Here is a 26,459-nt window from a genome sequence, read left to right on the forward strand (position 1 = left end):
CCTTTAACGCTTAAGCTTCTCAACCTCAGGCTGTGCATAGTCACTTGGAAAAGTCATCTGCAACTTTTTCCACAAGTATTGTAGAGCCAAAAGAGAAGTGCTAAGAGTACACAAAAAGTATTTCCATATTGTTTTGTTTGCAAAGCTGTGTAACAAGGCTCAAGACAATGCATCCACCTGGACTAAATCAAGATACAGACTTCCTGTTTCATTACCAATGCTGCTTTCTCCACACCCACTACCCCTCTGCATCCCCCACCCTATTCAACCACGCCTGCTATTGTCATTCGCCTGCTTATTATCATTCATCTTCTGTAATCACTCCGCTGTCCAAGATATAAGGACAGATTCACATTCTAGCTGTATCTGAAGAAGTGAGCTGTGACTCGTGAAACCTCATACCCTACCACAAATTTTGTTAGTCTTATATGTGCTACTGGACTCTTGCTCTTTTCTACTGCCCTTAACTGATAAATTAGTGTTTGTAAGGTGTTCACTTTTATTTGTGGATGTTCAGTTTGAATTGGCATGTTTCACATTAAGCTTTTATGCTGAACCTGAAGAGGTGATTCATGCTAACTGCAAAAAACTTACAACTCCTGTTCTGTGACTAATTCTGATAGACATTGATGAAGACTTTAAGAGCGAGCTACGGAATCTGGTTCCATTGCTGCTTGCTCGTGAAAATCTGGTAGAAAAAGAGATCAGTGGCTCGAAGGTGACTTGTAGAGACCTTGTGCAATATTTTAAGGTAGGCAAATAACTTGTGATCATTGATCAGCTCTAAAGAACATCTTTGAAGGAGAATCACCCTGTAAAACCCCAATACCTTGTGACCCTGAGCCCTGTTGTGTGAATGAAGTCTGCTGATACCAATGAGAATTTGAAGTGCACAATTCAGCATATTATTGCCAGACTGTTCAAAAGTGTCCTAGCTTTATGCTGTTCTGTTCTTGTAAGTCTCCTCTTGGCACAGTGAGGAACTTGCCAACCTGTTTTGGAGTCCCACAAGGTTCCAAGTACACTTAAATAGCTGGGATTTTCAGTACCTTGTGTGGGTTCTTCTAGCATGCTCATTTATATTGACTCTCTGGCTTGGATTTAGTGGAGAATTTCTATGAATGAAAGAAGAAATGATTTTTTGCCTATTTCCTCCCTCACTGCAGACCTGCCCCCCATGCGCTGTTGGCGGGGGAGGGGGGGCATTTGGACTGCAACAGGAAGGCAGAAGCAGGGAAATCGCGATCTGCTGATGGAAATCCCTTCCATCAACATATCATCACTGCTTCCAAGACTTGTAACTGAAGTCTTGGAAGCAGTGATGGTATGTTGATGGAAGGGAGTAGCCATTTCTCAGCCTTGATTATGCTATATTTGTAAAACAATAACTGTCAGAGTGGAAATCCACAGCTAAGGGGAAAAACGACAGAATATTTCAAAAATATAAATTGATCGTTAAGCATATAAAGTGGCACAGTGCGTAAATTAACAATATTCAGTAAATTACAAATGTAATATAACAAATTTCATACACATTTTTGAACTACAATCCAGCCAACTGTAGAATAAACACTGAATCCCACGTAGGTGGAAGTACAGCGGAGATAAAGTCAGTTCATTGAAGAACATGGAACAAAACTGTTCCTGTTGTATTCATTTAAACAGTCATTTTCATTATCTCTTTACACGGCCAAAAAGATAGGGGTGCGTCGTCCTGCCGCCTGAAAGACTAAGCGGCAGTGTAGCATTTGGAGATACATGGGGAGAAGGTCTGTTGACCCCTGATGCAGTTTGGAAACAAGTGTTATCAATGACCAGTTCCTTGTTGGGTCTTCAGTCCTGGAAGTATATCATCTCCTTGTTCCACCTGTAAAGAGATAAGATAATGAAAATGACTGTTTAAATTAATACAACAGGAACAGTTTTGTTCCATGTTCTTCAATGAACTGACTTTGTTATCTCCGCTGTACTTCCACCTACGTTGGATTCAGTGTTTATTCTACAGTTGGCTGGATTGTAGTGCAAAAATGTGTATGAAATTTGTTATATTACATTTGTAATTTATTGAATATTGTTAATTTATGCACTGTGCCACTTTATATGCTTAACAATCACTTTATATATTTGAAATATTCTGTCGTTTTTTCCCTTAGCTGTGGATTTCCACTCTGACAGTTATCGTTCTGTTTCTAAGGGTGCTTCTCATTTTGGTAAGGTATATTTGTAAAACAGGCAGGATTTGCTATGCAGGATAGCTTTCAGTTGTCATTGGAATGTCACAACCTCAGTTCCTCCATCTGCAGGTCGCTGTTCTGGAAGCAGTAGTAGTCCTATCTGCTCAAGTTGCAACATTTCCTTATCCTTTGGGATATAAGAAATGTAATGTAATAAAATTCCTACCTGTAGTGGAAGCCTGAGCATGTTTATTCAGAACTTAGTTCTGAGTTCACTGGGGCCTGGAATCTGGTAAATGTGCCTAGGATGGTAGCCTTACAAGTGCCATCCTATGCAGAATTGCTTCTTAATCCATTTAAGTTATTGGGCTTAGAAGGATGTAACTCAGTTTAAGATGCCATTGTATTTATGCTATAGTAATTGCAGATTAAATGCCTGCTGCTTTATACAACTTGTTACAAACAGGCAAAGGGGAGGAGTAGTGGGAGATAGGGTAGAAGTCACCTTGCCCTGGATCACGATGAATAGAATCTCTTTTTAAGAAGCATGTCAAACCCTAGTTAATACTCTGAAAACTGTACCTTTAATCCTAAGTGAGCAATTGCTAATCACCATTCTTCCCTGCAGTATTGTGCTCATTCAGGGAATATAGAGATTATAGAATCATCATTCCTCTACATTTCTAAAAGTTATGTGTAAAATAGGTTTAGACTAGTCTGATACTTGCAGAGTTGGTCTTAATCCTATCATTTATCTAATTACATCTAAATTTAAAGAGCACCTGGATGTTTGTGTTAAAAGTACAGCTGTTTAAAGTCAAATGTGGACAGTAAAATATCAATTTCATTTTCAGGCTTATATTAAAATCTATCAAGGAGAGGAACTACCTCATCCTAAATCAATGCTCCAAGTAAGTCCTTTGACACACTTGTCTCTAATGGCATAAGACTTCAAGGATTGATAGTGGTACATGTTGTTGCTAACTTCAATTCACCCCTTTTTAAATTAGCTGCTGTCAGATTTGTGTTCATAGACATAGGGTTGGTGAAGATGGAAAACGGATTTTTGCTGCTTTCCTCTGTAGCTATGCTCACTTACACCCCCCTCCTCCCAAAAAAACCCTGGCGCTGGAGGTTGGCGGCCTTCCCAAACAGTATGCAGTATGGCATAGAGGGTTGCGGCAAGAATGAGGGAATTAGCAGACTGCCCCTGTCCCTTGCGTTGCTCCAAGAATGAGAGGGACTATTTCTGCCACTTTTTCCCTTCTTTTTCCCTACCTTACCACACTGGAGGTACCTTACCTCCAGCAGTAGCTTTGGGAAGTGGTCCAGAGAGCAGATGAAGGAATGGGAAGGCAGACAGAATCCTTTTTTGTGATCTTGTTCCAATAGACTCAATTGTAAAAACTTCTGCATTGGAAAATAATGGTGTGACCTTCACCTCCCTATACATACATTTAAATGTGTTGCTTACATTTTTGAAGGAGCAAGTTTCAGTAGTACACGTACTTTCTCTGTGACAGTACAGTACCTAATATTCCTTGAGGTTCTGCTTGAGTCAAAGGGAAACTTGTGTAGTTGACAAATTCTTATGAATCTGTCTTGTACTGTAGCAAGCCCTTGGTCCGTCTAGATCAGCATTGTCTGCTCAGACTGGCAGCAGCTCTCTAGCGTCTCTGGCAAGAGGACATTCCTATGACCTACTACCTGGTCTTTAATTGGAAATGCTGGGGCTTGAACCTCGGACCTTCTGCATGCTACGTACGTGATCTTCCACCAAGCCACAGCCCCACCCATTCAGACCTATGGTCCCTCTAACAAGTACCAAGGCAATGAAAGTCTTTTCCCCCAGTAAGCCACCTTTCTCTCTTGAATGAGAGATGCTGGACACTGAAACTGATACTTGATTACTGCAGTGTGTTTAGCATGACTACCTTTGAGTTCTGCTTAAAAACCTTAACAGCGCAGAACGCAATGGTAAGGCTTAGACTCAAATCATATTCTCATGCAGAGGTACATCTTGGTAACTTTGAAAGAAGTTAGACTATCTGTGAATTCATTTTCAAGCACAGCAAAATGTCCTTTAAAATTCTGTAACAGGCTGGGACCAACTTTTCCTATACAAATATTTAAGATGGTATCGCAGGCCCTGCCAGTGTTCCCAGTTTACTAAGGTAGGTGGCCATGAGGAGCAGTGACTGTTGGCACTCCCCATTTTGTGGAATACCTGCTCTGCTAGTGGGCCCTGATGCCTTCCTTAAATTTTTAGATGCCGGTTACAAGCATTTTTATTGTCCTCTGCTTCTAGTGGTTCTGCATGTATGACTGGAGTTCCTCTTTGCTTGTTCTTTATATTAATTGAGTTTTATTACTGCTAACCCTTTTCTTTAAAAAAATCTGTCATTAAATGAATTTTTTAAATCAACTGCTGCTGTCTTCTGATGTTAGCTTATGGGTTTCTATTCTATTCTTGTGTACTAGCGCTGAAACTTTTGTAGTTATGAAGCAGTATATAAATTATTTTTTTTCCAAATACATATCACTGAACAAATCTAGAATGCTGAGCACTTAAAATTAGTTCTCAAATACTGGGCTTTTCCCATTTTTTGACATTAGTACTAAATCATACTTTGGTAACAACACGAGAAGATGACTCACTGGAAAAGACAAGAATGCTAGGAAAAGAGGAAGAACCAGTATGAGAGAGAGTGACTCAATAAAGGAAGCCATAGCCTTCAGTTTGCAAGATCTGAGTCTGTCAAATAATAGGACATTTTGGAGAGTATTCATTTGTAGGTTGCCATGAGTCAGAAGCAATTTGATGGCAGATAACACACATTCTCTATTCTGGAGCCTCATAGCCTTAAACTGTTTTAAGTTCATGAAGGATATCCTGAAAATCTGACACTGTAGTATGATTCTGCCATTAAAGGATGCAAGATTTTACAGGTGTGACTGTTAACAGACTCATGCAAGCTTTTAAAAGTTGTGTGGTGTGCTTGTTTTTAAGGCGACAGCAGAAGCCAACAACCTTGCTGCAGTAGCTGGTGCAAAAGATACTTACAACAAAGGAATGGAACAGGTATGTTATTTGTTACCATTTAAGGATGTAAATTGGCCGTAGGTTCTATGTTTCTGGCCTTAATCGACGTTATTTGCAGAAACAGACCTGTACTGGGGAAATGTGTTGGTTCAGACCCATAAACAAAATACTGATTATGGAGTAAATTTCCTTGTGAAGCCAGCGGAAGCAAATTGTGTGGAATATAGAAGAGTCAAAGCTTTGTTATCTGGCATGGAGAATGAAAGTTGATAGTTAATCATATCTGGCAATGCCCAAGTTTATTGCTCTGCCCTTCCCCCTTCCCTACAGAGCCATCCTACACAGCAGGTGCACAAGCAGGACAGCTGCCTAGGCGCCCTCTGGCAGAGCTGGCTCCTGACAGCTTAAGGGGAAAGGAGGCATTCAAGGATGATGTCAGCGTGCAGTGCTGCTTTTCAAAAGAACAGCAATCAAGTTGGCCAGCTGGAGGGACCCAATTGGGCATGTGTGCCCCCGAAGATATAGGATTATGGTGGCTGAACAGGGAGGAGCTTCCCTCTAGGTGACAACAGTTAACTGAATGTTCTGGTTAATCCAAATGCTGGATAACAAAGCTTTTACTGTAATATTACATCACCTCAGGCGTCATTCTATTTTTTCTTTACATTTTATTTGAACTTCATAGAACATAATTGACAGCTTAGCTGATGTCTTCAAACACAGATCTGAAGTGCTGTATAGTTGATCTCTGCAGACGTAATAATGAAATATGGCTGGGATGGAAGGACAGGAATTTGTACACAACAACAAAGAGACTGGGGTTGGGAGTATATGATTCTGCAGCTTGTTCCCTAATTATAGTTAACAGTTGCATCTACAGTTTTCTACAGAGATGATTTAGTAAATTGCAAAATGTAAAGTTGAGTAAAACATGTGTGCCTTGATTGTTCTATATTCATTATTCTGATTTTGCCAGAATCACATCAGTTTGAAATTGCTTGATCAGGTCGCTACGATTCTTATTTATCATAAAGTGCTTTCAAATGGCCTGTGGCCCTCTATGTATCAGCTGTCACTTTATACTGGTTCCTTAACTGTAGGTACTTCCACAACATTAAAGTTGTTAATGCCAGATCTCCAGTGCCATTTCCATTATGTCTCCATGCAGAGGTAGAAAAATAACTAGAACTTTTAAGTGAATGACAATTCAGCTTAGGTAAACTAATTGGTTAACTTTGTTCATTTTAACAGGTTTGTGGTGGAGATAAGCCTTACATTGCTCCTGTGGACCTTGAACGAAAGCACCAAGAACTTAAAGAGTTTGCTATAAAACAGTTTCGTTCTGTGAAAAAGATGGGAGGTGAGGAGTTCTGTCGCCGTTACCAGGACCAGCTTGAAGAAGAACTTGATGACATCTATGCAAATTTTGTGAAGCACAACGATGGCAAAAACATCTTCTATGCTGCTCGCACCCCTGCCACACTCTTTGCTGTCATGTTTGCCATGTACATAATCTCAGGACTGACTGGCTTCCTTGGCATGAACTCCATAGCTACCCTGTGTAACCTTGTGATGGGGTTAGCTCTTGTGTCCCTTTGTACTTGGGCCTATGTTAAATACTCTGGGGAATTCAGAGAAGTTGGAACACTCATTGATCAGCTTGCTGAAGTATTATGGGAACAGGTTGGTATCTCTAAGAGTTTACTTTTTTGAAGGAACCTACCGGCTTATCTACTGAATAGTTGTTGGGCGCAAAAGAAGTCTAGCTGCCAATTTCACAGGAATGTAGCACAAATTGCAAGGTGCAGTAGAAAAGCATCTGGAGGAAATAGCTTTGAAGCATCTGGAGGAAATAGCTTTGAAGTCACTCCAGGATATCTTCCAGTATCTCAATAGCTAATACATACAAGCATTTTTTCAAAAGCTACAGAAGACAGATCTATTCAGATAAGTCAATTTCCAGAGGAATGTAATAGAGGTTTGTTTAAAACCTTAAAGGTAAGTATGAATTATCAAGGGGGGGGGGGTATCATCAGAGCTGTGTGGTTCACCTATCATGCCACTATGTGGTTAGTCAGTCATAATGCTGAATGAAAAGTTCGAAGGAGAAATCTAAACAGGGAAGACCAACTTTAGAATAAATGAATAATCTACAAAATTGTTAAATTGTTAAGTACATAAAAGTGGGAGCTTAAAGAAGGTACTAGTGTGTGTGGCAGCGGGGAGGGGTAATCAGTCATTAATTCATTACCAAGCGACACAAGCCTTTCTACAATGGGTATCCTAGCTTTTAGCTTATATACCAAATTTGCATTGCAGATCTTGATAATTTAGAGTTTGCTGCCTTAGTAAGAAACTTAATTCATTTAAGCACTTTTACATCAGTAGTTTTTCCAAGATGCTGATGTTACTCATTACTGAGATTTTGTATAAGTATAGCCAGTGGAAATGTTCATCTGAACTTGGGTTTCAGGCACACTCTAAGATGCTGTTTGTTGCTCCTTCAGTATATGTGAATGAATTTGTTCTGATTAGGAAACTTGGCTTTAGTCCATATCTTTACATCACAAAAGGGAACTGTGCCTCTCAGTCTGCACGAATCAAGTCTTCTATTATTGTTAAGTCCAACTCCTACTAAGCAGCTAAAAGTATTGATTGCTGGCTGTTTGAAATTTGGCTCCTAGGAATAGTCACATCTTCGCCACTTAGATCAAAATGAGTATTATATCCTTTTAAGTTAAAAGGACTTGATGTTATATAGCCTGTGAGCTGCACATAACTAGGATGAACTTTTCCTCAGGATGTCTGAATCTTGGTACAAAATCATAGGTACAAACCTTTCTGTTCACATGCTTTCTGACAAAAGGCCCTGTATTTTTAGATAATCACTACTGTAATAATGTTACATAAGGCTTACAGCTAGTTTTATTTATAAATTTATTTGCAGGGATGGCTCTTCAGAGATTTGTCACCCAGAAGGACAGAGGTTCTTGTGGGATTTGATTTGACACCTTGTATGCCTTTAACTCAAGATGCTTTACTGTTTAGAATGTCAATACATTGAGTAACAAATCTCCATTATGAATACATTTCATAATACTCAAGCTTGCTGAGTAACGAAGTGTCATTGGGTGCCAAACTACATTTTCATCTCATTAATCTCCAAAATATATCTATCTATCAGGTTTTAATTATTGGTTCCTTGACCCAGTATAAACAATGAATTCTGAGTAACAGGGTGAGGGAATGATCTAATATTCTCCAATGCATCCAAACTTGGATTGCCAAATGGAAGGCATAGGTCCTAGCTAACTTGCTGTCTTAAGTCCTAAGAATAGTTTTCCCTTGTCTAAGCCTTCTGACTTATGGCCATCTGAATTTGCTGTTTAAAATCAGATGAGGCTTCTCAGTTGGCAAGTTTTCTTGCTTGTAAGTTACCAGTTTCATTCTTAAAAGTAACTGTTCTTTCCTGTTGCCTATTTCACATGCTTGCTTGGCTACTAACCTGCTCTAAATTTTTCTATCTACCTTTTTTTCTTCCTTGCTTCAGAGGAGTCCCAAGAAGGTGAGATTCTCAATGGAGAAGGTCTTAGCTTCCATAACTCCTTTATTTTCTGCTCTATTGCCAGCCCACTTTCTAACAACTTGCTTCATATTTTAGGTGTGTTCCAAACTCTTTGAAGTTGTTAGACGTCGAATGGCTCGCCGTGCTCTTACCTCAGTGCAGCGGCAACGACTCTCCTCCAACAATAACAAGAAGAAAAATTAGCCAGTATCTTTACTTTTTCTTTATGTATTGGAAGTGTGAACACTTCACTCATATAGGACAGTAAGCAGGACCATCTGGGCCAGTTTGCATAAATGCTATAAACATACCAGGTTGATGCTGCATTATAGGGTATGAAACTGCACCTGATGTTTTTGGAGCTATAAAGTGATTTGAATTCAGGCCAATACTGCATAGGAGTTAACCACTTGCTACTCTAATTACTAACTTCATGCAGGTAGCAGTCAGTCACTACTTTTTTTTGTAATGTTACACATTTTAGTGCATTTCATATTTATTATTGAATTTAAATTGTTCATTTACCTCTTTTTTACTGTTCAGAAGATCTGATTTGTGGGGGGTTACTTTATTTTTTTTTATTTTTTTTGCATTTCTCATACTACAGGTGATAAAACCCCTTGGGGATAATTTGATTGAGGATACCATGAGACAATCGGTTACAAACTCTCTCAAAGCAGGCCTGACTGAACAGATGTCTCAGCATGCCAGGTTAAAGACAGACTGACAGTTCATCTCCATCTCAACTGCCTGCCCATCTTAGACTTGCTTGCTGTACAATGAGAACTCAATAAACCAAAGTTTACATTCTACTGTAGAAAAGTAGTTTAGTCTGACTGGCTTCCCAACTTGCTGCTGTCATCTTGTGGGAGGGGATGTGGGAGAAGTTTGTTGGCTTTTACAACTTTCTCCAGGGTTTTGCTTCTAAGATGCAACCTAGTGCCAAGGGATGGGAATGGGGAATTTTAACAGATACTAGTGTACTGTGTGCGCCCAGGGGAGGTGGTGTAGCTTCTGTCTTATGGAAACATATCCGCTGTAAAGGGTATTTCAGGGAATTATCAAACTTATACAAGGAAATCTTCTACCAGAATGTAATGTAGCCACAATGTCCCATTGAACATCAAAACTTTGAACACTTGTAGACAGTTTAACATGGATCCAGCTGAAGCTTTCAGCTGTGCAATCATGTTTGAGCCACTATATTAAGCTATTCCTTGCTTTACTGCCTTTTCTACCAGTATTACCTAAATGCATGTGAATCATTCTCTACAAATTACATTTTAGAGGTAAAAATTATAACCAAGGAAGCTATTTTCAAGTGTACATTTGTCTTGCCTTTTAAATTTGGAGATCTTGTCCTACAGGAAATGCATAACAAACAACAGTCCTTTTCTGCAGTCTTAGCCTTCGTGTATATACAATATGCCATTAATATTACTGAGGGAAGAAAATCCATCCAAAAATAAAAACAGTTGCCTACAGCTACAAAGCAACGAGTTAGGATTGTCTGTACAGTGTGTCTAGTTATTTTTTAAGAAACCACAGGGCATGTATAAAATATAAATATATAAATAAAATTTTGTATCAAAGTTTTGTAGTTTATGGCAAAACCTGGTTCTGTGATAGGCTAAGTACGGTCCCTGTAAAGGAATGTTTGTGGCTCATGTAAATGTGTGAATGCATCAAAACGATTTGGAGTTTTTTGATATATTTGTGATATTTACCTGCCTTGAGCACTGCAATCTCACCTATGGGAAATCAGTGGGAATGTTTGTTGTGAAACTTTTGTCTTTGGTTGCATTTTAAAGTTATTTCCTGTAATTTATTTTCCAGTACATGATTAAAATTGTGTATATATGAAATTAAACTCAAGGTTCTTCTTTAGAAATGTTGATTCTAATTCACTGTATTAAACTATGTGACTGCTGGGGCCTTGTTAAGGAAAAGTAAACAGACTTTCATTCACACATATGTGCTCTTTGTGAGTTTAAGATTGCAACTATTGTTTGTTACTTGATGTATGTCTAATCTACTGTAAGATACAAAACTATAAAAAGTTTTATTAGCCTTTGAAAACAGGAAGGGCCTGGATTTGTATCCCACCCTTCCAAAAAAGTACCATTCCCATTACATTGCCTGGTACGCCATTTTGAATAAGCTATTTTGAAACTTAAGGGCCTGGAACTGAAAGTAGTTTGATATGGGGTGTCTATGGGGCAGAAATCTATCATATAAACCATTCTATCCTAGGCAAAGTGGTTTTACCTCCATTCAAGATTTTCTTCACAGCTTTCAGAAGGATTACTACAGAAGAAGAAATAGAAGGTTGGAAATTAAAAAAAAAACTAGGTGAAATTCTCAAGAAGCTGTTCTTGAAAACCATCAGTATATTTCTTATCCTTTCTGGAAAAAAGTTTTCCACTTTTTTTTCTTCAGAAAAATATTTGGCTGCTTTCAACCAAATGTCCCAACTTTGAATTAAGTATGCAATTTGAAATATTCAAGTTTTATACCTGAATAATTCTGGTATTTAGACTGACCTTTTCTAAGTGGGAGACCCATGGAGTTACTTGGCTCCAGCAAGGTTCTAGGAGCTGTAAGCTTTCTTTGACAGTCGTTCTGATAGCTTGCCTCATTCATCTGCTGTTGCAGACATACTGGCTTGGATGATTTGCAGCAGTGAGGGGTGTTTTGTATGGAGGAAGCGGTTACACGTGGAAGGCTTGGAAGTAGAGTGGGGATTGGATAAATCACTATCTCCCCATATGCTATTGCTGATCTAATTCAGTGTGACTATCCTGCTATATAAAAGGCTAAGCATATTCAAGATAACTCACTTCCTACTCACTCCCCCCCCCCAAACCAGCTGGAATCATGAGCGGAGCAGGTGGAAATGTCCACCCCTGCTTCACCTAGCTGGGAACAGGATTGAAGCAGGTGCCAATGCCCATGCCCTATTCACCCAGCTCAGATCAGAAGCAAATCAAGTGGCAATACCTGCTCCCCCTTCACCTGGCTGAGAGCAGCAGCGGTGCAGGTGGCAATCCCTGCCCCCTGCCTTCACCCAGCTGGGGTCTGGAGCGGAGCAGATGGCAATCCCACTTCAGATTGCTGGGATTAGCTGTGGAGCAGACAGCAATGCCCAGCCTCCTTCGGCTGGCCGGGTTCAGCCACGGAGCAGGTGGAAATGCCTGCCCCCCTTCACCTGGCCAGGATCAGGTGCAGAGCATAAGGTAATACCTGCTCCCTTCAACCAGCCAGAATCAGGCAAGGAGCAGGTGGCAATGCCTGCCCCCTGACTTCCTCCAGCAGGGATCAGGAGTGAAGGTGGCAATTCCTGCCCCCTGCCTTTGCACGGGATCACGTGAGAAGCAGCAGGCAATGCCTGCCCCCCATTCAACCTGCAGGAATCAGGCGCGAAGCATGTTGGAATTCCCCCCCCCCCCATCCAGCCGGGATCAGTGATGGAGGAGGGAATGCCTGCCCGCCCTCCCCTTTCTAGAGACTGTTGTATTTTTCCCCACAACGGGCTTTGTTTCTAGTCATTTAATATGCTTTTGTTTATTTAACATGCTAAAACTTCATTGCAGCATTGTTTCAATTTCTGCTTTGTTCAATTTCTATCAATTCCTGCTTTTTCAAAATTCCTGTCATGAGAGAGAGGGTATCGTTAAGAAATAAAAACATGCTTGCTTGCTGGTGGGAGGATTTCACTTCCATCAGTGGGATTGGTTGCTTCTGAGTGGACACAGTATACAGCCTCAGTTTCAGTAGAGCTAGCTTATTTAAGCATCAATGATGTTGTGCATGTAAGCCTTTTCAGAATTTTGAGAATGTAGGAGGAAGGCGACTTGTATACTGAATGCCCTTACTGTCAAAATTGCCCTTGTATATTTAGTGATCATATATGAAACATATACAAAAACACTGTTTAATCAGGAAAATAAGAAAGTAGCAGGCAGGATGACAGTGAATCTTATTTACAGAAATGCTACTTGCAGGTTCCATCAAAAAAATAAATGACTTTAGACTCCAAAACAATGCTGTCTATAAAAACAAAAAAGACACAGAGGGTGTTGCCTGGATCCAATGTTACTTTTCACTAGTACAGGTCAACATCATTCTCTTAGCACTAAAGCACACCTGCACTTCTTTGAGTTACACTGAAAGTTCTTAAGATGAGTATTGGAGAAAAGCAGTCAGAAGCAGCCTTCCAGCGCTGTAGACTACCAAATCATTAACAGGATGAGCTTCTCTTTTCCACTGGCTGTCAACCCATCTTGTTTCTTCAAATAAGGTCAGCAACTAGGCAGAAAGAAAGAAGTTATTGCTACAATGGCTGTTTATCTTCTATTTGATCTTCAGATAAGAAAGAATGGATTCTTTACTTACTCTCTTCGTGCAAATAATAAAAGCTCAAAAACTTAAAACTTGCGTTTCTGTATTTGCTGGAGATGCACTGGTGTGGCAGATACAGTTCTGAACTTGAACCAGAGAGACCAGGATTCAGATCCCTTTTCAGGAATCAAGTTCAGGGGATGACTGTCAGCCAATCACAAAAACTCAGCCTAACCAACCTCACAAAGTGTTTGTGAGGATAAAGGACAGGAGTAACGAGACTCCAGACGTGTCAGCTCAAGGTCTTTTGAGGAAATGGGTTAAAAATATTTATTAAACTTGTATTCCGCTCCCCCAAGCAGGGTCAGAGTGGATAACATATCATATAAACACACTAAAATCACATTAAAAGACAAAATGCAGTAAAACAGAACTCAAGGCGGCAGACCATATTGCTTAACCCAAGCCAAAATATCCCTTGAGATGAGAACTGGTAGCCGATATTAAGCGTGTCAGTGGAAAACGGGTGAGGGGGGTTTTCAGTCCCCCCTTAAACAGGATATAATGAATACATTTCTTTTACAGGAAGTTCAACTTTTATTTAAAAAATATGCAGTACTAGGGAAACCTCAGAAGTTAAATGGGAGCTTATAAGAACTTTCAAGTGCTCTGTAGAGTTCTGTGTCTTATATAGCAGGAGTAAACCATTTACAAATGTAGAAGACACAGCAATAACAGGAACAAGTCAAATGCCATGCCCTGGTAAACTGCAGTTAAGAAGCTCTCCGAAGATGAGACAACAGTGAGCTCTGCCCCATTCCACCCTTTCACAAAGTCTAGCATCCCATCCCAAGGATCCCACCACCCTACTCTTATGTCTAATTCAAAGTGTGTATGGCAGACAACATTCACTACCATGAGCTTCTTCGAGGAATGGTAGGTTAAAATGTGGTAACCAGACAGACCGATTAATCTTGCAATCCTGTGAGCTACCATTCTCATCTAGACAATATAGCTACCAGTGATCAGTTTTCCTAGCTGTCTTCTGTGGACTTGACATCTACTTAAGTGACTACTGGGCAAAGCATTACATACTTACCATTCATGGGCATTTCATCAATCTGGGTAGAATAGTATTGTTCAATGTCTCTTAGAATACGAATGTCGTCATTCTTTACAAAGTTGATGGCAACACCTTTCCGACCATAGCGACCTGATCTACCAATCCTGGAGAAACAAATTCAGGGTCTGTGAGTATAGCAGAAATCACTATAGAAGGTAACCAGTCATGCAGAGCAAATTTCCTCTACTCTTTTCTGCAACAGTGGCAGCACCAGCTATTAATGGAACACAATTATGTACATTTGCAGTGACCTGCGCTCACTGCAGTTTTGAAATCAACACACGTTGCATTTTAAACTCTCAGAGAGTGACCCAAGCATTTTTAAGGTGCTTTGTAAAATATTTCTCACTACGAGTCCAGGTTTTAGAGGGATTTCTTTCGTTTCATCTTTCATCCCAGGTGGAAAGATGCAGCCCAGCAAACCCCCCCTTTTTTCAAGACCTCCCTTTCCCCCTTACCCTCTAATCTTACCTGTGTATATACAATTCTCTGTTGTTGGGTAGATCATAATTAATGATTAAGGAGACCTGAGGTACATCCAAGCCTCTAGCCCAAACATCTGTAGAAATAAGGACTCGGCTGTGAAAAGAAAGGAGAAAACCTCATGGTGAATCGCAGTAAGACTATGAAATCTGGAGTTAGAATGAGAGGCTGAGCTGATATGGCGAGGCTTCCCTTTATGAGACACACAGCCTTGATAGGTCTGTTAAGAGGCATCATACCTTCATATTTTTGTCTGTATACACACTAGTAGCCAAAATTGTGGAAACCTTTTGGAAAAAGTGTATTTTTGAGGTTTGATGGCTCATAACATCACTTTTTTGGGGAGTAATACCATAAAATTATAAAGATAATTTAATCAAGAATGTAATGCAATAACTTTTATGAAGGAAATTTTTTTAGAACAGTAGTTATAAAGAAGAAAATGGAAACACAGAAAAAATGAATTATATAACAATTCTCACCACGTCAGTTAATACTTATTTGGGTAACCTTTTGCTTTAATTACAGCCTTATGACGCCTTCCCATGGAGCGAACCAAGTTTTTTTAGTTCTGCAGCTGTTATAATGTGAAACCACGATTGAGTTATTGCTTCTATTAATTGCAGTTTATTGCTGGGTTGCTTCTCACTAACCAGTTTCTTTAGTCGGCTCCATAGATTTTCGATGGGGTTAAGGTCTGGGCTATTTCCAGGCCATTCAAATAGTGGAATATGATTATCTTGAAACCACTTTTTGCACACAGCAGCAACATGACATGGAGCTGAATCTTGTTGAAATATAAATGCTTCATTATCTTGGAAAAAATCACATGTGGAAGGCTTCAGTTTGGGCTCAAGTATTTCATTTATGTATTTTTGGGCATTTATCACGCAAATTCTGTCCACACCTTTTGATGTCATCCAACCCCATATCATATCTCTAACTGGGTGTTTCACGCTAAGTGTAATGCAATCAGGATGCAAATCTTCTCCGATTCTTCTCACGTATTTTATGCCATCACTACCAAACGGAGATTTTGGTCTCATCACTCATTGGTCTCATTGTTCCGCTCTCCAGTTAACATGGGTTTTAGCCCAGTTTAATCTTTTCAACCTTTGTTTGAGAGATAACAATGGTTTTTTCGTGGAATTCTAGCATTAAGACCAAATTCCTCCAGTTTGCGCCAAACAGTCCTTGCACTCAACTTCACATTGAATTGAGCCATTTCGTTCTGTATACACCCCGATGATTTTCTTCTGTCACCTAGGCTCAGTCTGTCAATTCTTCTATCATCCCTTGCTTGTGTGCACCTTTTCCTGCCTTTACCAGTCTGGTTTTGTAGTGACTGAGTTGCCTTATACCTCTTCATAAATTTAGAAATGCCACCTTTGGTTAAGTTTCCACCAATTTTTCTTCTAATTTCTTCATAACTGTAGCCTTGCTCACTTAATAGTACTACATCGCTTTCTGGGTGACCAGTCAACTCTTTGTGCCATTTCTTTAATTGTATTATGTTGAATGTCTACATTCAAATGAAGGAAAGCTACTTCATATCAAAGTAAACAAGTTGTGCTTCCTTTTCCTGGTTATTTGGCTATAACATTTGATAGAATACAGATTAACTGAACAAACTTTGTTGCATTACATTCTTGATTAAATTATTTTTCCATTGATATATAATTTTATGGTATTACTCCAAAATAAAGTGGTGTTATGAGCCATAAAACCTCAAAAATGCACTTTTCCCAAAAGGTTTCCACAATTTTGGCCACTAGTGTAGGTTTATGACAGACATGGGGCTTCAACATGGGGTGAACTGAGCATTTCAACTCCAAACATTTTCAAGTTGCTGTCTGGAGTGGATCTTTCCACTCCAAAGAGCAAGACACAATCTACATAATTCTGAGAGGGCTGCAATTTGTTTCACGTAGTAAAGGGCCTAATGAATGGGAGGGGAGCACAGCTACTGGATCTAGCATAAGATGCCATGAAGAATACTGCCTCAAAAGCACAAGAGTTATCACCCTCAGACATTCTCAGCCAGTTTGGTGTAGTGGTTAAGAGCAGCAGGACTCTACTCTGGAGAACCGGGTTTGATTTTCCAGTCCTCCACTTGAAGCTAGCTTGGTGACCTTGGGTCAGTGCCAGCTCTTCAGAGCTCTCTCAGCCCCACCCATCTCACAGGGTGATTGTCATGAGGATAACAACACACTTTGAAAACCGCGTTGAGTGGGCATTAAGGTGTCCTGAAGGGCAGTATATAAATTGAATGTTATTACTATTGTTGTTATGATGTAAGATTTCTAAGGGCTTAATGTGATCTCAGTGACCATCCCATCTTCCTCTTCACCTCCTAGACAATGCCAGAATAAATTGCATGATGCATCACTTATATGGTGTGTATTTTGAAAGGATCTCAGGAAACCTTCCTTCTCCTTGTGTGTCATTTTTCTCCACTGCAGAGACAGTTGTTCTTTTCACTCAACTAATCTTGAAAGCTTACATGAACAAGAAGTGCCTATTGTCAGAGGAATGCACTCCGCAATAAAAGGCCACCTCCGCGTCTGGGCCCTGGGCACACAGAAGGAAGGTACAGGATCTAAGCCCTAGTGAATATTTTCTCTGTTAAAGCTCACAGGAAGACCAAACCAAATATGCAGTATCCAAGAAAAAACAGTGACTTACCTAGCCCCAGATCTGAATTCTTTCATAATAGATTCTCTCTCTTTTTGAGGCATGTCTCCATGCATTGATGAAACAGTGAAGTTAGCTTCTCTCATCTTCTCAGTTAGCCAATCAACCTGAGCCCAAAAGAAGCCAGACTTAGTTCTGCACAGCAACTGGAGCAATGCAGAGAAAGTTAATGTTCTTTTCTAATGAGCCAGACATCTAATGCTGCCCTTCTTAGACCCAATGGGAATGATTCACAGTTTTACTGGACTACGTATTTCAACAACATACCTTCCTTTTGGTATTACAAAAGATGACAGCCTGTGTGATAGTGAGGGTGTCATATAGGTCGCACAAGGTATCAAACTTCCATTCTTCTCTCTCTACAGCCACAAAAAACTGTTTGATCCCTTCAAGCGTCAACTCATCACTGGAAAGGGAAGGAAAAAACTATTATTTGTACGTTACTTTTATAATCTGTTATTGCAGAGTATTCTCCACAACTGTCTGTTCAGATGTATGGTTAAACAACCAACACATTTAGCTATTTAGACCAAACATGTTATGTCTGAACACTACAGCATAAATTTAAAGAGCATGTACAGTCAGGAAGTTCTTAGATCCAATCCCACCATGAACTCATTAAGTAGCCTTTGCAAAGCCAGTGTTCTGAGCCCATTCATGGGGAGGGAGGGCTAGAAACTTAATAATAATAATAATAATAATAATAATAATAATAATAATAATAAACATTCCATTTATATACTGCCCTTCAGGACAACTTAATGTCCACTCAGAGTGGTTTACAAAGTATGCCATTATTATCCCCACAACAAAACACCCTGTGAGGTGAGTGGGACTGAGAGAGCTCCAAAGAACTGTGACTAGCCCAAGGTCACCCAGGTGGCTTCAAGTGGAGGAGTGAGGAATCAAACCTGGCTCTCCAAGTTGGAGAGCTCTTAGCCACTACACCAAAGTGGCTCTACACCAAACTGAATAAATGGAAATGGATTTTCTGTCCCTGTGGAAATAATAATACTGATCTACTTTACAGTGGGAGGGTAAAAATGTCGAGAAAAATGTTAGCAAGACAAAGGAAGCATGTGAGATAAGAATTTAGACATGCTCTGTTCTAGCTTAAGTAAGCCATCACAGATTAATGCAGAATGAAATCCTAGAAATCACTAACCGTTTCACCAAAATGCGGATGGGGTCAGTCATGAACTTGTTAGTCATCTCCAAGATCTCATGTGGCAAAGTGGCACTTATCAGAACCACCTGTGTCGCTGGGGGAAGGTATCTGTATACATCATAGATCTGTTCTTTAAAACCTAAGCCAATGCAAAGAGACAACACTGAAGGGCAAGTATGTAAGGAACATAACTTTTATTTTGAGCTACAGGAGGGCATGCAGGCATGACATACCAGTAATGAAAGCTGTACTGGTTTTAAAAGCTCACAGGTTTTCCTGCTTCAGAATATGTTTGTACAAAGTTAAAGGGGGACACTGACTATCACCTATGATCATCCCTCTTACCATTTTAAAGAGAAAAGATGCACCCAAATCCATTATAAATTTTTGGCATGAAGCTTCAGTGTTGGTGGGGCTACAACTGATAAAGACACTTAGCTTCTTGCCAATACTTGTCAGTTTCCCTATCGAATATTTATTTGCGACCCTGCCAGGTGCTCATAACTAAAAAGGCATTTTGACTGCTGTACAACATTTACCATACAGTCTACTTACAATTTCTTAATGAAGAATAACACAAGATTTCCTGTAAGTTAGTCCTCATTCGACAGTCTGGATGTATGTGGGAGAAGCATCCAGGTATTTGTGCAGAAGCACAAGAGTATGCATGTGTGCACACACGCATGTATGCATAAAATTCACATTAGGCAAAGGCATTTCTGTAAATCTAAACTCTGAAAGTTTACCAACTTGCCTGTATATATCTATAGATCACAGTATGACTTGAACACAGAATCAAACAAGTTACTGAAGCAAAAGGAATTGTCAACTTGCACCTGACATGAGCTTAAATGCAGAACTAGCATATACTGCTTCTGCAACTAAAAGGTGTATCTTAGTTTCCCATTTTATATCAAGTCTTACCTGGCAGTATAGCACAATAAACTCTGGGGCTAAAGATAATCCTTACCTTTATTCAGCATCTCATCAGCTTCATCCAAAACTAACATTTTGATGGCACGAGTCCTTAAACTTCTACGCCGAATCATATCTGAAAGATTTTTAGCTTTTGTCAAGAAACAGTGACATGAAAGAATGGCTTGCATTTTCTTGACTGCCAGGTCTTAAAATAGGACCATGCTAGAAAGACATGGGAGGTTGAAGGACTGACTTGAAGACACAAAACAACACAAAAAATAGAAAACTGACAATAGGTTAACTATTTAATTATTACTTTCCAAGGATCCATTCACTATCATATATGTGTTATGGTAGAAGACCATAAATGTAAAGAATTGGGTACAAGACTACCGCTGATGAATCTTCATGTTATAAACATCATGAACGTTTACAAACACATTACATTAATTTCCGTAATTGTTTAACAGCATAGTTGAAAAGGGAGCCACACACTGTCTTCACCTTTTAGGGAATGTTTGCAATCAAAAATTAAAAAGACAAAAAATGTGAATTACTTGTAGACTCAAGATTTTTGTCTTTGCCCTCCAATGCACCCCAAAATGCCCCTCCTCCAGGAATAGTCTGCCTACCAGCCGAAGGAAAGTCTGATAGCAACATTACCTTTAGCATAATCAGTACTTTAGGCTAGCTTTCCCTTCCTGTTAAATAAGATGAGTAGACACCTCAGAGTTCTCTTTGATATGAACAGAAACCACTCAGGCATCCTGTCTTTTACATGGGGTGTCTATTAGATAAGCAGCATCAAGTTACACACTTTTAGTCTCCATACAAGGAGTCACCTTGAACCTGCTGAGCTCCCTGAATGAAAAATGGTCATTGAGTCAGAAACAGCAACGAAGCAAAATGTGATAACAGAGAAATTTCTGGGGCAACTTCTCATCACACAGTGTATTGGGAGTTACAGATAATTGGAAGAAGGCTAGCTGGGAGAAAAGCCAAGTCTGGTATGAAACAGGCAGAAGGCAGAAAAATTATTAGTCTTTCTTCCCATCTGGCCAGCACCCCTCTCAGGTAGGATGAAAAACATGCTAAACTATATCGCTTCTGGGCCACCAGTTGGGTCTTTGCAATTTAAGTACAAACAAATGCAGAATAAAAAAAAGGAAGGATGGGAGTAAAAGGGCCATGGCTGTAATTCTCAGTCTAGCAATCAAACTGAAGAATAAAATGTATCTTAAATATGAAGCAGTCAGAAGTCTCAACTATTAGTGTGAATACTCAGTTTATTCTGCATAGCTGTCTTCTTACCAAATACACGCCCCGGTGTGCCAGCAACTACATGCTGACCATAATCCAGCTTTCTGATGTCCTCACCAACATTGGTTCCCCCAATACAAGCATGACACTGGACATTCATGTAGTCGCCAAGAGCAAGAAGCCCCTGTAAAAACAAGCATACAAATCAGAGAGTTCTCCACAACCTGAAATACAACCAAACTCCAGGATCCTTAACTGGAACTATGTCAACTCTCCAAATGCCTCAATATGTGCGAGAAAGAAAAGACAGACTGCACTACATGCAAATGTTTTCCTTATCTCATTAATTATTAGATTTCTTCCCTTCTACCCTTCTGATGTAGTTGGCCCTGTACTCTTAACACAACAGGAGCTAAATGAGGCTATGCTCTATGAGAGCAACTAATTAATATGCTTGATGGCAGTGTGGACAGGCAATGAGTTGTCAGAATTAAAGTCAAGGAAGTTCACTGGCACTGTCATAAATGCACTTACATACAAAACCAGTTTGCTGACAGATCTGAAATAACTTTATAGGATCCGTAGAACACTGAAGCCTCAATTGAATGCTGCAGACAGCAGCTTGATTTGATTGAGCTGCCACTTTCTGTAGAGCAAGATGAAAATTGTTGTCACAGGGGCCAAATGTGCCACACTACTTACTTTCTACAAAGAATAGCTTTGTAGTTCAAATTTCTAGGTGCAACGCCAAATGTAAAGGCATCCTGAATTTTTTTCTACTCCTGGCAGCATGTGTCTTCCATGAGACAGAATCTACCATGCTACCAGGCATAACAATAAAGTTACATTTCTAGAAGCACAGGTATCAGTGTTTCAATTCTGTTAAGATATCATTTAATTATCAGGAAAATGGCAAGAGGGCATATAATTTAATACATGCAGTCATTTTATTTTTTGAAAGCAACTTAACAACAAGATTTAGAACAACAGAGAATATACTTACCTTCTGAATTTGTACTGCCAATTCCCTGGTAGGTGCCAAAATCAACGCTTGGGTTTCACGAACCTGATTAAAATAATGAGGCAATAGTGAATGGATTTATCGTTCCTTCAGTATGCATTCTAGACCTTAAGTGTTCCACGATCAAGAACAGATTGATATCCAGATACTTGGAATGAAATTCAATGTTTGAAAAGGGTTCATAAAAAAATATAGTACACATAGTCAAAAGTTACCTGGATGTCCAGACACTGCAAAACAGAGATGGAAAATGTTGCTGTTTTGCCTGTTCCAGACTGTGATCTAGAAAAAAAAATTATGTAACTGAATAAATAACTAAACACATAATACACATCATCTAAGCAAGAACAGAGGCTGTAGCTCAGTAGATCACATGTTTTGCATGCAGAAAGTCCCAGGCTCAACCCCTAGCGAATCCAGCTGAAGTATCTCCTAAAGTATCTTTGGTAGCAGGTATTGGGAAAGCCACTTATGTCAAAAGATCATAGAGAACCACTACCAGTCAGAGAAGGCAACAAAGAACCAGACTGATTAACTGTTTGAGCTGGCATAACCAGAGATGTGGGGCAGAAAAATTTCCATCTCTAAAGATTGGTTGTTTCCAGGGCTTTTTTTCTGGGAAAAGAGGTGGTGGAACTCAGTGGGTTGCCCTCTTGAAAATGGTCACATGGCTGGTGGCCCTGCCCCCTGATCTCCAGACAGAGGGGAGTTTAGATTGCCCTCCACGCCAATCTAAACTCCCCTCTGTCTGGAGATCAGGGGGCAGGGCCACCAGCCACATGACCATTTTCAAGAGGTTCCGGAACTCCGTTCCACTGTGTTCCTGCTGAAAAAAAGCCCTGGTTGTTCCACAAAGTTTACAGCAATGAATGGGTGCCACTGTCAGCACAATATTAAACCACTGTGACAGTTTCAAAGTTGTATGGAATGTTTTTGAGGTGATTATCCCTAGTTATGTGAGAGCGCACATGAATGCTTTACTGATTTGTGAACTGGGAAGGAAATTAGTTTAAAACCATAAATATAATGATCCAAATAAAAAAGCAAGTTACAAATTCACATTAGTTTTGTGTGTGTTGGTCAAATCAAAACCAATCTGATTTGAAACTAATAAGTGATGCAAGAGTGATAGCAAAACTTAGGCGCCCCAGTAACCTCCCTATGAGATATACATTAATCTTCTGAAACAGACAAATAGACATTCATAGGTTATCACGCACAGTGCTGCGTTTAGGTGCACCAAAATTAGTTTGTAGGTTTCAGTACAGCTAGTTTTTTCCCTTAAGTGCCAACTATGTAAAGGAAATACGTGCTATATCGTGTTTAAAGTTTTAGATGTAGTATTCCAATAATTTCCACATAAAGCTTTGAATATAATTTTGAAATCATGCTTAATTTTATGTCCTAATAGCAACATATACAGGAAATGAAATATTTATTTTAAAAAAATTAACACAGAATACCTTTTTAAAACATATGTCAAAATAAACATGCTAAATTAGATCAAGCTTTATTTGGAGCAATGGATAATTTTTTAATTCAAAGTTTCCAAAAAGCCCAGATAACTGGGCATAAGGAAGCTTCATGTGTCTATATGATATGACATCAAAACAGCATTTTAATATATATAAAATAATTCAATAAAAATATATGAACACATGAGCATAAAACAATGTCATCTGCTGTACCATCAAACTAAAGAACAGAGCTGTTCATATACAAATCTAAGACTGAACCCATGCAATATATGTGGACTGACTTGAAACTCAATTTAATGGAACTAGATTTGCCCTGGATGTGGATTATACTAATAATTGCTTTAGCCTCCATCTGGTGAGGGCCATTTTACAGTGAATAATTCTGCACAGAATAATAAATACATCATTTTCTGAAATTTTCAAAGCACTTCACATGCACAATTTTAAGTTATCTTTCCTAATACTCCATGTATTTCCATTTGCAGGTTTTTAAGCACTGGAAGGCCACAGACAAAGACAGGTGATCACTAGAGATTACAACTATCTTCCAGGCCACAGAGTTCAGTTCCCCTGGAGAAAACAGCATCTTTGGATGATGGACTCTATGGCATTATATGCTGCTAAGGTCCCTCCCCTCTCCAAACCCTGCACTTTTCAGGCTCCATCTCCTCAAATCTCCAGGAATTTCCCAACCCAGGTCTGGCAACCCTAAATGGATAGATCGTTCTGCCTGCTGGGTGTCAGTTTGCATTTACACTGATAATACTTAAAATCCTAAAGCAAAGCCCTCCAATTTACCTCAAAGTATATTTTTACTTACTGTGCAATCACATCTCTTCCTTTAATGATCTGTTTGATTGCTCTTTGTTGGATAGCTGAAGGCTTCTCAAAACCTGGATAAATATTAAAACAAAAACAGATTTTTCTAAACTTTAACAAATTAAACCCTTAAAAAGAAACATTGCAGTTGCATAAGAAGTAGCTCCTACACAAGCAGTACTCTGGTGAAGAGAACAGCAGTCACCCATTCTTTGCTAAAAAATCACACGATGACCTCACACATACATAGCTCACATAGTTTCAGATGTGTAGCCGTGTTGGCCTGTAGTAGAAGAGCAAGATTCGGGTTCAGTAGAGCTCGACTCTCGAAAGCTCATACCCTGGAAGTCTAGTTTGTCTTTGGTGCTACTGGACCCGAATATAACTCATATAAAAATCCCCTCCCCCATTTCTCTCACGCACTTTGCGCCCTACTCGTTTATCGTCCCCCCTCCGCTCCGTCTACACCCGAGCGTACCGTAGGCGTAGATGCCGCGCAGCAGATCCTCGCGTAGGCCCATGGTATCGAAGGTGGGGGTGACGTCCACCTCCTCGCTCGTCTCGAACTCCACCTTGGTCATGTCCTCCTCTTTTAACAGCCGCTTCCGAGCCGAACCCGTCGTACCGCCTGCAGCCCCCGACATCCTGCTCTGGCGACCCCTAACTTTCGACTTCGCCCCGGGACCCTCGAATCTGGCCTCTCCTGACGAGGTCCACTCGCGCAAACGTGCGGGGAAAACTAGGCCCTGCACCACAGTTGGTCCGCGCCGAACGACCAAGGGACTGCGCATGCGCCTTAGCGCTACTTCCGACGCGCTTTCATTGACGTACATGCTTGTCGTGTCAACGAGCACCGTTAAACATTAGTTCCTTTTCAAATATGGCGGTGCTGTGCTCTGTTCTCATCGCATGCATTTCCTCACGTGGTGGTGGGTCTACATGACGTACCTCGGGACTGCGGTGGTTAACTCTGCTTAGGCGATGGTGCTGCTGATGGCATAGCTACACGGAGAAAGATTTGAAAACTACCCAAATCCTTATTTTATAGCGTGTCCACCTCACTAAAACTACACATTTGCTTTAATAAGGCTTTGGTCGTGGGAGTGAAAGGAAATGGAATCTCCCTGAGGAGAGAAAAAGATTTGCAGAAGTTGATTTCTGAGATCACGTTTGCTCAAAATGAAGCACGTACCTCTCAGGCAGCCATCCCATGACTGTTTAGTGTCCCCCTTCACTGCCACAATCCAGTACACACCCCAGCCTGTTCCCAATGCACCTTTGTTTTTCATTTTATTCAAGGGGACTGGGACATCCCAATTATAACCCTGTATTGGATTGCAGCTGTACTTGGGAGTAAGTTCTGTAGAAAATGGGATTTAGTTAAGATAGGGCAGCAGAGAGTTGTAAACTGACATAGGATAAATGTGTGCAGCTCCTCTGGCTGGAATTTGTATTGCCTTGTACATAATATATATATCAGGCCCCTGAGTCTAATTCCAGCCACTTTACTCAGAAGTTGTTGCCATTTATTTTAATAGAAATTTATTTGGGAGTAAGAGATGAGGATTGCAGTTTTACACTCCAGCTTGTGCACAGAGGCAGGCACGTCTAAACCCACTGAAATCAATTCAATGAAGCTTGCTTGGATAGGATTGTGCTGTTATTTATTGAAATGTCCTTGGAATTGGCTGTACTAACTCACACTGTGTAATCCACCTTGAGTCTGACAGTGCAATCCTGAGGAGGGCACCCAAAGTGTGCAAGGAGCTGACTAGGAGTTATGCTGGCATATCCCAGATTTACACTGGGGTATCCCTCCATGCCAGCATAGTGGCTCACTGCCACTGCGCTGTGGCTCCCTCATGGCACTAGTATAACTGCAGTGTAAGTCTCTACACTGTGGCCAGGGGGCATGCCAGGGGTGGGGCATGAGTTAGTCGGCCTGTTTCGGGCCTGGGAATGCCCCCAGCAGCAACAGAAAGTTATGATGCGAAGAATGACAGCATAGCCCAAATGGAAAAACTCGATTAACTCCCCTTGCCCAGCCCCACCCAAGTGGTCCGGTGAAGCATAGGATGCCGACTACAGTGAGAACCAATCCACTTGTGCCACCACAGCGGCCTGCACCCAATCAGCTCCGCAGGCACCCTATATAACCTCCAGCCAGGGCACCCATGAATGCAGGTAAGTAGGGAGGTAGCTGGAGGCTCTGCCTGAGAGCGCCCTGCTGTGGGGTCTTAGAGCATGAGGCACAAGAGAGTGCTCATGGTGGCACGGCAAATGTGTGCTGTGCAAACTTTGCGAAATTCAGTGAGTACCTTGCACTCACTCAGAAAGAGAGCCAAGTCCAGAATGTCTTAACAACTATCACC

General features: G+C 40.4%; 2 protein-coding genes across 4 annotated transcripts in view; one reads left to right on the forward strand and one right to left on the reverse strand.

Annotated features, from left to right (window-relative positions):
* ATL2 (atlastin GTPase 2) overlaps window positions 1–10,743 on the forward strand; it is a 49,286-nt gene extending 38,543 nt beyond the window's left edge. For 2 of the 3 annotated variants that reach the window (XM_054985339.1, XM_054985331.1), the window contains 5 exons: window positions 624–751; window positions 3,029–3,085; window positions 5,185–5,256; window positions 6,469–6,900; window positions 9,390–10,743. In XM_054985339.1, coding sequence (XP_054841314.1) covers window positions 624–751; window positions 3,029–3,085; window positions 5,185–5,256; window positions 6,469–6,900; window positions 9,390–9,509 — 809 coding nt within the window. In that variant the 3' untranslated portion in view covers window positions 9,510–10,743. The other variant, XM_054985348.1, reaches the window with a different exon arrangement.
* A 1,957-nt stretch (window positions 10,744–12,700) lies between these two features.
* EIF4A3 (eukaryotic translation initiation factor 4A3) lies at window positions 12,701–24,864 on the reverse strand. Its single transcript, XM_054988986.1, has 12 exons — window positions 24,566–24,864; window positions 24,089–24,161; window positions 22,006–22,072; window positions 21,773–21,835; window positions 20,821–20,953; window positions 19,562–19,642; window positions 18,589–18,730; window positions 17,691–17,829; window positions 17,415–17,530; window positions 14,718–14,825; window positions 14,223–14,350; window positions 12,701–13,090 (listed from the first exon to the last, which is right to left on the reverse strand). Exons 1-12 carry the CDS (start codon window positions 24,729–24,731, stop codon window positions 13,074–13,076), a joined length of 1,233 nt encoding a protein of 410 aa, XP_054844961.1. The 5' UTR covers window positions 24,732–24,864; the 3' UTR covers window positions 12,701–13,073.
* Between the last annotated feature and the right edge of the window lie 1,595 nt (window positions 24,865–26,459).

This window comes from Eublepharis macularius, chromosome 1, assembly GCF_028583425.1.
Source record: "Eublepharis macularius isolate TG4126 chromosome 1, MPM_Emac_v1.0, whole genome shotgun sequence".
In the NCBI taxonomy this organism is placed as follows: Eukaryota; Metazoa; Chordata; class Lepidosauria; order Squamata; family Eublepharidae; genus Eublepharis; species Eublepharis macularius.

What these genes read in the sequence shown, in the direction of transcription:
- EIF4A3 (XM_054988986.1), bottom strand. Translation starts at nt 24,731, where the DNA reads ATGTCGGGGGCTGCAGGCGGTACGACGGGTTCGGCTCGGAAGCGGCTG. An exon ending in TGGCAGTACAAATTCAGAAG is followed by an intron (nt 20,954 to 21,772) that starts GTAAGTATATTC and finishes TTGTTTTTACAG; the next exon opens with GGGCTTCTTGCTCTTGGCGA. An exon ending in TGATGAGATGCTGAATAAAG is followed by an intron (nt 18,731 to 19,561) that starts GTAAGGATTATC and finishes GCATTGGCTTAG; the next exon opens with GTTTTAAAGAACAGATCTAT.